The sequence below is a fragment of the Pimephales promelas genome, chromosome 12 (assembly GCF_988280905.1).
Source record: "Pimephales promelas chromosome 12, fPimPro1.hap1.1, whole genome shotgun sequence".
Classification (NCBI taxonomy): domain Eukaryota; kingdom Metazoa; phylum Chordata; class Actinopteri; order Cypriniformes; family Leuciscidae; genus Pimephales; species Pimephales promelas.
The window spans coordinates 4,687,627-4,698,768 of record NC_142780.1 but is presented as its reverse complement, the minus strand read 5'-3'; the positions used below and the strand labels follow the sequence as shown (position 1 = coordinate 4,698,768).

General features: G+C 35.2%; 1 protein-coding gene across 1 annotated transcript; it reads left to right on the top strand.

Moving 5' to 3' along the window:
• Nucleotides 1–4,980: 4,980 nt before the first annotated feature.
• On the top strand, nucleotides 4,981–10,828 carry dctn3 (dynactin subunit 3). The gene is made up of 7 exons (XM_039651354.2): nucleotides 4,981–5,139; nucleotides 6,132–6,216; nucleotides 6,316–6,402; nucleotides 7,820–7,903; nucleotides 8,042–8,100; nucleotides 10,133–10,192; nucleotides 10,323–10,828. The coding sequence occupies exons 1-7, from the start codon at nucleotides 5,038–5,040 to the stop codon at nucleotides 10,407–10,409; spliced, it is 564 nt and encodes a 187-aa protein (XP_039507288.1). The 5' UTR covers nucleotides 4,981–5,037; the 3' UTR covers nucleotides 10,410–10,828.
• The last annotated feature ends 314 nt before the right edge of the window (nucleotides 10,829–11,142 follow it).

Below are 11,142 nucleotides of genomic sequence, written 5' to 3'. Positions count from 1 at the left end.
TTGATAAAACACTAGTGACTAGACAATCATTGATGATACTTTTATGTGAAGTGCATATATCTGATGCATATGATGGCCTATTGTTTGTTTGATGCTAATTATAGAATAAAAAGAAAGACTGATTAAGTGTGTGCTTGCAAAGATAACATGTAAAGTAAAAAAAATATGTTTGGTAATTTTGCTTCCATATTGCTCGAAAGGTAAGATATATTATGTATGTTTTTATTATAGAAACACTTTATAGCATAGAAAACGCCCTGTTGCAAAAAACAAGTATGAACATGATAATTATTAATACTGTATAATATATGTAAACATTTGTGTACATTTAGGCCTATAAATACAGTATAGTAGAAACAAATCCAAAGTTACCTTGTTTAATTGTGCTTTTTTTATATATCGATATATATTTATAATGTGTGCAGTCTATCTTGCCCACAGGACATAGTTTTCAGTTTGCAATGTTTCCATGGTGGAGTTTGTTGTCATGGTTTCAGATTAGTTGTCATTCAGTTTAGGTGTGTGTCATTTATCATTCTTTGCACGTGTACCAAAGTAAATCATCTTTTAAAAGTAAATAAAAATCGTAACAAATACATGGTTACACCAGTTGGTGGCGACAAGTGACTGTTTTTGTATTTGTCATTGAATCATTCATTAAGAGATTCGTTCAAAATCACTGAAGTTTTATAAGCGAGTCATTGAATAATTTATTCAAACTGATTTTTTTATTATATGGACTGCAGCAAATAACATTTGGTCAGAACCTCTAGTAATATATTAGCCTACATATTATTTTGTTTAGTTGTCTATTAAGAATTGTGGCTGAAATGTGATGCTTGAAAAAAAAAAATAAAAAAAAAATTGATTCTCTAGTTGACACTCTCATCTACACAGAATAATGGCTGCAATGTCCTGCAATAAGCACTAGTAACTTAACCACACAGACACTTGGATATGTGCAGGATAATAGTGCACATTTATGTAGGTTAAAGCTACACTGTGTAACTCTTTTAGTTTATTCTTAGCTAAAAACACTTAGTTCTTTCAAAAATGTGTGCCCATTAATGTATATTTACTTCGTTCAAGTAATAAAGTATTCCCGTGAGTGTATAATATGCCATTGAAAATACATACGGGTAAGGGGTTCTAATGTCGGTCGCCATGATGCCCCTCCATCTTGAAAGTACATTAGCCAAAGAGGGACATACCTCTTCAGCCAGCCTCTTCAGAGTGAGTTGATGTGGTGCTGACTGGGTCTTGGGGGACATCCACACTGGGGTCTGCCACATCTCGGACTGGAACTTGAGGGGCATCAAAACAACAGTCAGCCACGTCCAAGCCTGGCACCACTGTGGCTGTAATTTTATAGTTATGTTTATTTAATATAATGAACAAAAGAACCATAAACAAAATGAGGGGTGTCTATTTTACTTGGTAAATATATCGCCACCTATTTGGTGGTTTTGCAATTTTTCAATCTTTTCGTTTAATTTTTAAACACTGTGAATAAGAACTATATTGTTTGTTGCTAATTATATTAGCCTAAAAAAGAAATACTGATTAAACTACAGTCTATGCTTGCAAAGATAACATACTGTTTAATTTGGGCACGTGATAAATCTTTTGAAGAGGCAAGTTGATGACAAAAAAAAAAAAAAAAAAAAACTTCATTAACTTCAATTCATTAGGAATTACACATCCACCCTGACATAAAACAGGCAGAAAAAACTGTGGTTATAGTTAAAGGGATAGTTCACAAATTCATTTTTGGTATGTTTTAGCTTACCCCAAGGGCATCCATCCAAGATAAAGGTGTCTTTGTTTCTGGAGTAGTTTCAATTTTGATATTTTTAGGTCAAACCGTTCGTGTCTGTCAGTCATATAATGGAGGTCTATGGTCACCACCTCAAAGAGCATGCACAGAGAAGTCCAAATTAAACATGATTTAATGACTCGTAAATGTAAGTACACATCGATGGTCTAAGACACGAAACGAGCAGTTTGTGTTAGAAAACGAACAGTATTTTTATCCCTGCGCCCTTGGATCACTTGGACATGGCTGTATACAAGAGGTAAAAACGATATACTGTTCGCTTTCTCACACCACTCGTTTCGTGTCTTAGGCCATCAATGTGTACTTACATTTACGAGTCATTAAATCATGTTTAATTTGGACTTTGTAGTAAAATTGAAACTACTGTGGAAACAAAGACACCTACATCTTGGATGCCCTTGAGGTAAGCTAAAACATATCAAAAATCAATTTCAAAGTGAACTATCCCTTTAATTCTTGAATGCTAATGACAGTGATCAGAGAGCAGTAGCCATTTTGTCTGAAATGTTCCATCCACAAGTACATCCCAGGCAGCATACTAATTCTAATTTGGTACAATTTATTAGCAATTTAACACACTAAATTAACGTTAATAATCACCTTTTCAAAATGTAATGCCCCCTGCATAGCAGTCAATTTCCTATTAAAGATGAAAATGAGTTGGTAGCAAGGCTGAAGCCCCTGGAGACTTGGCCCCTATATAGAATGGGAGAAATTAGGCCGCCCGGGAGCATAATAAAATATCAACTCCTAGAACAAAACTAAGAAGGGCAACACTTTTTTTTTTTTTTTTTCGTCTACCAGCCCAGCTCAACTTCACAGCCAACTAGAGCAGCGTTAAAAAACATCAGTCACAAAACTGGGGGAGGTGACAATCCAAGGTTATCCTGGTCAGATCGGTCAGCTCTACAGTTTACCAAAGAGCATAATCATGCTAAGATGTTTGTCAGGAAACAACAATAGGCTCTAAGGCTCTGCACCTGCTATTATGCATTTTGGTCGCTGTGGAGAAGCAAGGGAAACCTGTTCAAGCACTCAGCAAAGTCCATCTGAGATCGCAGGACCAGAACCGCTGGGCTCAGAGACTTGACTCGTCTTACTCGTAGAGAGAGCCAAGCATACATCCAACCGAGAAGGTATTGCAGTGAGTGAGTCATCCAGGAGTAGTCATTTCCATAACACCAAAAAGGAGGACACTTTGCAGCATTTGGTGAGGCAAGACTAATTGCATAGGACTCTGGTGTACTCACAACTACAATACAATTTTGTCCATCATATCGATGCAATCATGATACAGTGATTCTGAAATAGCCTACTCTATTCATTGCCAGACCGTTTGATCTACGGTATATCTTGATGTAGACCCATGTGTAACAGAAGAGGCGAAAAAGTGTTAGTTTACAGTATTATTCAAGACAATTGTGATGTCTGTTTCAAAAACTGACCACTGAGATGAAGCTGTCTTGCAAAGTGCAAAACTGGACCTTTGGAAATAGCACAAATAAATGAAGAATAAAATTTCATTAAATTTAATTTAATACAATTTTATTAATAATATTATGTATCTGTATTATTGTTCTTCATTAATATTTGAAGAGTTCAGATGCAAAAGCCTCTAAGTGCCATTTGAAATTTCCTTCTAAAATGATCATTTTTATCAAGCAAGCTTATATATTTAAGTTGCGTAATTTCACTTAAATGACAATGAAGATTACCTATGAATTGCCATTTAAGTGAAATTACTGAACTTAAATATACAAGCTTGATAAAAATGATCATTAGAAGAAAATTTCAAATGGCACGAGGCTTTTGCATCTGAACTCTTCATTTATAATCAGTGTATTATCTTATGGAGTTTCAAAAGCATGAGTTTGAATGCATGAGAAGAGATAACACATGTCAGGGGAAAGCTATTGTTTAGAGGTGTGTGCAACGTATGTTCACTCAGCATAAAGTTTCCACTGATGCAAGTGTATACTGTAAAAAATATTTTCAAGATTTGTTATCTATCTCAACATATTTTCTTTTGTCAAATCAACTTTATAATAATTTATTTAGTTGATATAACTTATTATTTTGAGTTTCTGATGATGAAATTAATCTCCTTCATTGTATTAACTCACTTTTTCCAGTTCAATCAACTTAAAATTTTAAGGCAACCCAGGTTACTTACTTTTTAAAGTTAAACCAACAATATTTTTTACAGTTTAGTAATCACAACATTTTTTCTTTTGTCAAATCATCTTAAATAATTTATTTAGTTCAGATAACATATAATTTTAAGTTTCTGATGATTAAATCATTTCTCCTTCATTGTATTAACTCACTTTTTCCAGTTCAATGAACTTAAAATTTTAAGGCAACCAGGTTACTTACTTTTTTAAGTTAAACCAACAATTTTTTTTACAGTGCAATGAAAACAACAAGGATTGGTCTTAATATGGAAGTGGATTCTGACATAGGCTATAGCCTAATCGTAAGACATATACGTTCTAAGTTGAGAAGCTCAAAGCAACATATTTGTTACCTTACAAGTAAGCTGAAGGTTCTGTGATGTATAAAAGCTCAATGTTACTGTACTGCCTTTAGAGGAACGACCGAGTGAGAGGAAAGAGAAACTCGGAAATGCATAACCTTAGTCAATAAATTTAATCAATAAATCAGAATAAAAAGACACTGTATGGCTATTACCCGCTATTACCATTACAAATACCAATGAAATGAATTCAGTATCAACAAAATGGTTTTACACATAGACTACTGCTGTTGGGCAGCTTTGACACGTGGCATGAATATATTTACACAACAATTATAATTGCATGAATAATTTTGAAATTGAATGTTAAATATAACATTTTTTTTCATAACATAAATAACATAAATAGAACATTTTTTTCATTTAGAAATATGACTAGGAATAGGCCACGATGAGCAAATCAAACGAACGCACATGGGCAAAGGCGGCAGGTCAAGCCCATTGTGGTCCATAAAAAACATGAATTGTCGATTTTGATTTTATGTTGAATATTTAGTGACTCTACAGTCTTAGTGTTTGTTAAACTTTAGACATCTTCACTGGTGAAACGTGTGGTGGAGGCTTTTACAGTCTATGGGTGGGGGACTGCGCTGTGACGCGCAGGAGAAGAGGCCGTCCGTGTCCGAAGCGTCATTTCCGGTTTAGAGAAGTGCCGAACAACAAAATGGAAGGGAAAAACAATCTGGACGATCTGGACGCCCGACTTCAAGTTCTCGAAAAACGCGTTCATGGGGAAAGAGGAGGAAAAAACAATAAGCCAGTGAAGGTGATTCTCCTCAGACACGCCTAAAGCCCTATAACCGCTCTCTCTCTGTGTGTGTGTGTGTGTCAGTCAGTGTCTGCTACGAGTGTTTATTTGTTGTGGATTTGACAGATCATATTCACGACATAATATCATTCATTCTTGCTGACGATTTTACGGTTTTAATGTGCATTTGTAAGAAATTGCATGCTGCCATTTGGTAACGTTAAGTTAGGTGTTTTGATACATTACTGAGAGCTGTTCATTTTGCGGGCGTGGCAGCAGACAAATTACACCACTAAACCTATGAAAAAAATCAATAAATAAGATTAAATTAAATTAATGAAGTTGATTTAAACAAATAATCAATAAAGTAATAAATAAATGCTTTAAAAAGTCATTTTAATAAATATAGTTCCTAAAACGTACAGTATAGTGAACAAAAAATCTTACAAATAATATTTATAACATTTTTAATATACATGGGTTTTTATACATATAGCCGAATAAAAAAAAAATTAGGATGGGGGACCCTCACACAAAGATGATAATAGTTGGGGGTCTTTGGCATTTAAAAGATAGAAAACCCTTGATCTAAGACACACACTAGATTAAATGTACTGGCACACACTTAAAATTCACATATAAAACCATTTAAAGTTGACATGAATGCAGCTTACAGGGATCTGATGGAAACAATAGCAAAATGTCCTGCTGTGTGACATGCAGAACCATCTTGCACAGCATTTTCTGAATTCTATTGTAATTATTAAAATGACAGTTTTCTCAAGTTCATTCTAATTTCGAGATTACATGGAATATTTTTACTTTAAAAATAATTTGTAATGCTGCAGGACGATTCAAAACAAAACAATGAATGCAAAATTTGATCAAAAGTGATAAACTCTGATTGGTTAGGCCTAACAGGCCAAAAACTTGAAGTTGGGAAAGTACATGTCCAGTTGTAACTCTTCATATATAACCTGATTAACCTTTTGCTGGATTTCTTCCTTCAGTGTGCTGAATCACTCACAAGGATCAGTAGTGCTCTTGCAAACACAGCAAACAAGAGAGAGCGTGTCAAGATCCTTCACAAGAAAAGTGAGAGCCTCCCAATTAATCAATAACATTTGTGATAAATTTTTTTTTATGTTTTAATATGTTCTTTCATCATTTTTATCAATTTATCTTTTCTATCAGTTGAAGATTTGCTGAAGTATTTGGACCCCCAGTTCACAGACTTCATTGCTGTGCCAGACGCAATGAAATTGGAGTTTATTCTAGCAGGTTAGTGCATTTTTTTACCCATGTGATTCACAATTGTCCTATGGCTAAGCCGCGCCCTCAAACGCGACGAGCCAATCACAGTGCCCAGCTAATCCAATACACTCGGACATTCTCTGCTTCCACGTCCATTGAAATGCATTGCAGTTAGTCAGTTTTCATTCGTTTTTTTGTCATTTTAAGTAGGGTTGGGTATCGAGAATCGAGTATCGATTGGAACCGGGACTAACTTTTCATTTTTCCCGGAATCGTTCAAAAGTTAAAATTTCGATTCTTAGTTTCGATATTCACAGTCCGCCGAGCGGAAGAAGAAACCCCTGAACAACACCAAAGAAGAAGCGTCTACCGGAAGTGTTGGCATAACCGCGCGAGTTGAACATGAGTAGCTTACGTCGGCGGTCCAAAGTGTGGCTTCACTTTTCTAAAAATAACGAAATCTCGGCAAAATTTGTGACAAAAGGAGTATTTTTACCGAAGGAGTATTTCCTTCAGAAAGGATTATTTCCTTCAGAAAGGCCGTTGGTTAGCAAGGTTAGCTAAACTTTTTTGACCCTGCCTCTTAAAAGAATCGGAATCGAGAATCGTTAGGAACCGGAATCGAAACAAGGAATCGGAATCGGAATCAGAATCGTTCAAATTCGAACGATACCCAACCCTAATTTTAAGTCTAAAATGGTCAAACGGTGTGTATGGGGTACATGCAGCTTATTTTTTTTTACCCTTTCCCAAGCAACATCTCAACCGAGATAAGTGTCTGCTCTGGATAAAGTTATGCGGTAGACCACAACACCAACTAAACGTGGATAAATTAAACAAGGATGTCTACATCCGTTCTAAGTTAAGTCAACAACGTATTTGAACGTTATCTTTAAAATCTCTAACATAACGTTAGGCTAACATTAGAAAACGTTAACGTTAGCTTCTAGCTGCGTTGTACATCATGTCACTTAGCTTCATTAACATATATCTGTAAATAACCGAGATAACAAACAAATGTTAACAATGTTGTGCTGAGTGATTCATGTGAATACTGTGACCTGTACATTTTTGCCTGGAGCTGAAGCTTTTCATCGACCTTCTCAACAATAAAATGATTAATATAACCCTCTAATGCATAGTTTAGGCCCTTTAGGTGACTTCGAGATGAAATATCCTGTGAAATGTCTCATAGTGTGACAGCCGCCATAGCGCCCGTGCCCGAGTGTTGACTGTGTGTCCGAGCGAGTGGAGGGGGCGTGGCTTAGCCATAGGTCAATTCCACTTCCAACCTGTAGGGCGACCGCAGAGGAAAAGTTACTTGGTGTTGCTTTAAAAGGCCTATCCTGGCTTAATCTAAGCCCTGCTTAATCTAGGCCCATATTTTTTTGTACAGATTTAATTATTTCAACAATGTATAAATCTCCTCCTCCTTTATCAACAGAGGAAGAGTTTCTGCGTTCCCAGGCCACATTATTGGAGCAGGTGCACAATCTGCAGCCTCTTCTGGACAGCAACCACATTAAAGGTTAAACACTGACCATTGCTATGTTGGGCAAATATTTAAGTAACTCTTTTCTTATATTTTAAGGTTATCTGGATGTATTGTTAACAAAACGGTGTTTTGTCCCCCCCCCCCCCCCCCCTTCTCATCATGTTTTTACAGCGGTTCCAGAGTTGACCACTAAAGTGCAGCGGTTGTCACAAATTCACATTCAACAGCAGGTTTTTCACTTCTTTTCACTCTGGGCTCACTTCCATACACGAGTTAAAGCACAAGTACTCTGTTTCAGAAATTTACTCAATTAAACGTCTACATTTAAAGATGCAGTAAGCGAATTCTGGTAAACTTTGGTGTTTCCCATTTGATAGTGATTTTCAGACTAATAGTCAAGACTAATTATGGACCGTGTTCACTCTCAAGTGCATCTATTTACAGTGATGCTTATCATAAAACACATTACTCAAAGTCTTTCTCTGTAAAGGATAGTTCACCCAAAACTTCTGTCATCATTACGCAAGCCTTTTCTTTCAGTCACATTAGTATAAAGAAAAAGAATATTTTTAGTATTAAAGGGATACTCCACTTTTTTTGGAAATAGGCTCATTTTACAACTCCCCCAGAGTTAAACAGTTGGGTTTGACCATTTTCGAATCCATTCAGTCGATTTTCTGAAATTTAGAAGAATATCAATAAAGAGACAGTAAAGAGACAGACTGAGGGAGTTGTAAAATGAGCTTATTAAAAAAAAAAAAAAAGTGCAGTATCCCTTTAAACCTCTGCGGTTGTTCGGCCCAAATGGACCCGAAGAATATAAATACATTTTTTTTTTTAAATCACAGCTTCCTCGGAATGGTCCGAAATTTGGTGACTTTGTTGGTATTTGGTGTTAGAACACCCCAAAAAATTGGGGATAGGATGTGAGTAGTCTAAGTGGTTGTACAAAAAAAATAGTCACACTTGGGGTGTTGGACCCGCATGGAAAATGAATGGGTAATTGGCAAAAATGTGAAATACTGAGTTTTTTTGAGCGTACAATCTACAAATCAGCCACGATCTTGAAAAAAGCACACAACAGTGAAGGGGCGAATCTATAAAACATCAAGAGTGCAGAACAGACACATCCAAGACACACACACACACTTTTATACACAAACACACCAAAAAATTCAGATAATACATGTGTTTTGCATTTTTAAAATGCTCAGTTTGTCCACCAGATGGCATCAATCTCATTTCAAAAATTGCTTTTATGAGGCCTAGGCTTGACTCTAAAATGAAATACAGCTTTAAATTTTTTTTTTTTTATTATATTTTTTAAAATATTTTTTCTATTATGTTCAATGGGGGGAAATTTTGTCATAATTATTGCATTAATACTAATTATAATTTTTTTTTTTGGAAATTTTCTCAAAACACCAAAAAAGAAAAGAAAAAATATTATAAAAAAAGAGTGAAAAAAAAAAATCATGATTTTGGACCCATTTGGACCCAAACACCCCGAGTGTGACTCTGAAACGAACAACCCCAGAGGGTTAAATAAAGGAGAAATTATTTTATATAATGTATGCACTGGGTACTTTAAATTCTAAATGAAATTGTAATGGAGTCAAAAGTATTATTTTTACCTTATAAACGTGAGTCAAAATACAAGTATTCGGTTTTAACAGAACACAAGTAAAATACAGATTCCAAAAAATAATAAGGCACTTTATTTTATAGTGTCCTTGTTACACGTTACAGTTACTGTAGTAATAATTATACTTTAGAGACTAAAAAATTATTTAATGCAACTAACCCTCAACCAAACCCCAATCCTAACCCTATATACATGTAGTTAATTATTATTACACAGTACTTATAATTACATGATCACCTTAAAAGAAAGGGTTACATTTTATTTGTTTATATATTATAATTTATATATTGAAGTACTGAGTAGTAATAATTACCTACATGTACACTATAGGGTTATGATAGGGTTATGATTGGCGTTTGGTTGAGGGTTAGTTGCATGTAATTATGCATAAATTACTGTTATTACTGAGGAAAGTGCATGTTACATAGTGTAACCAATGATAATTATAGTAGTGAAGTACTTTTTACACCTCTGCTCTATTCCTATGCACATTTGCAGATGGAGTAGCGTTTTCTTTTATAAAACTTGGATTTTAGATGCTAAGCGAGCACATGTTGTGAATCATGCTGATTCTCTTTCCTATTCAAGCGTATCTGATCTGTGATTGACTTCCACAGGACCAGAATGAAGAACTGTCTGCTGAAGTCAAAAGGCTGTTTGAAGAATACAACAAAATGGTATCCTTAATTGCCGTGAATGTTAAAAAAGACTGCGTGCCATGTGTTCAAAAGTCCCTCCAGCCATAAAAAGCACACAATAAGCTCATTTTTGAACATGAATGCCTAAGGATCCTTAACCTTTTCACAGATGATTCTTTTGTCGAAGCAGTTTTCACAGTGGGATGAAACTCTCCGTATGCTGGAAGGACCCAAGCAAGGCCCGCTGATCGATTAGGATTTGAATGCTTAGATTGATGTTTCATTGTAAAATCTTGCATTTAGCCGTCTTCATTACAGATATGAATAATAAAACAGCACTGTCATTCCTAAACATACCTTGTTGTATGTAAGTGTTGTTTAAGTTCCTACCCTTGATCTTGTACAAAATGCTTCTCTTACTGTATTATTAAAAAATGAAATGTTCATTACATTTGAGTTTACAGAAACACATTTCTCCTGTAATACGAGGTGCTTGGAAAATGTATTTTCAGCCATTCTCCTCTAAAGTAAAAAGTTGAGGAACTCGTGTTGCTTTTTAATTTATTTATTCCAGCAATTGTGAGGATAATGTGTGTATGAGGATGATTTTTTTTTTTACTGCCTTTAGAAAAGTTTCACCTCCTAAATTGCCATAAATAAATCATTAGTGCTGTAGTGTCTGTTGTATGTCTTTTCTTTATACAAAACTTATAAGTACTATCTAGAATTGACCTTAGTTTAGTGACTTGCAGGAGACATTTAAGGGGTCATTACATGGATTTTTCTTGGTAATTGATTGGATGGTGTTGGTTTGTTATTGGTGGATCTCATGTGAGTGACAGGTTGCCCCGCCCCTTGGGTCAGTAAACACGTCATCAGAGGAGGAGAGATGTCACTGCAAGAGGGAAAAGTTATTTTTTATTAAAGATTATGATGGCACCTGAATTTAATAATAAAATATGATGTAAATCATTTGTAATAAATTCTGC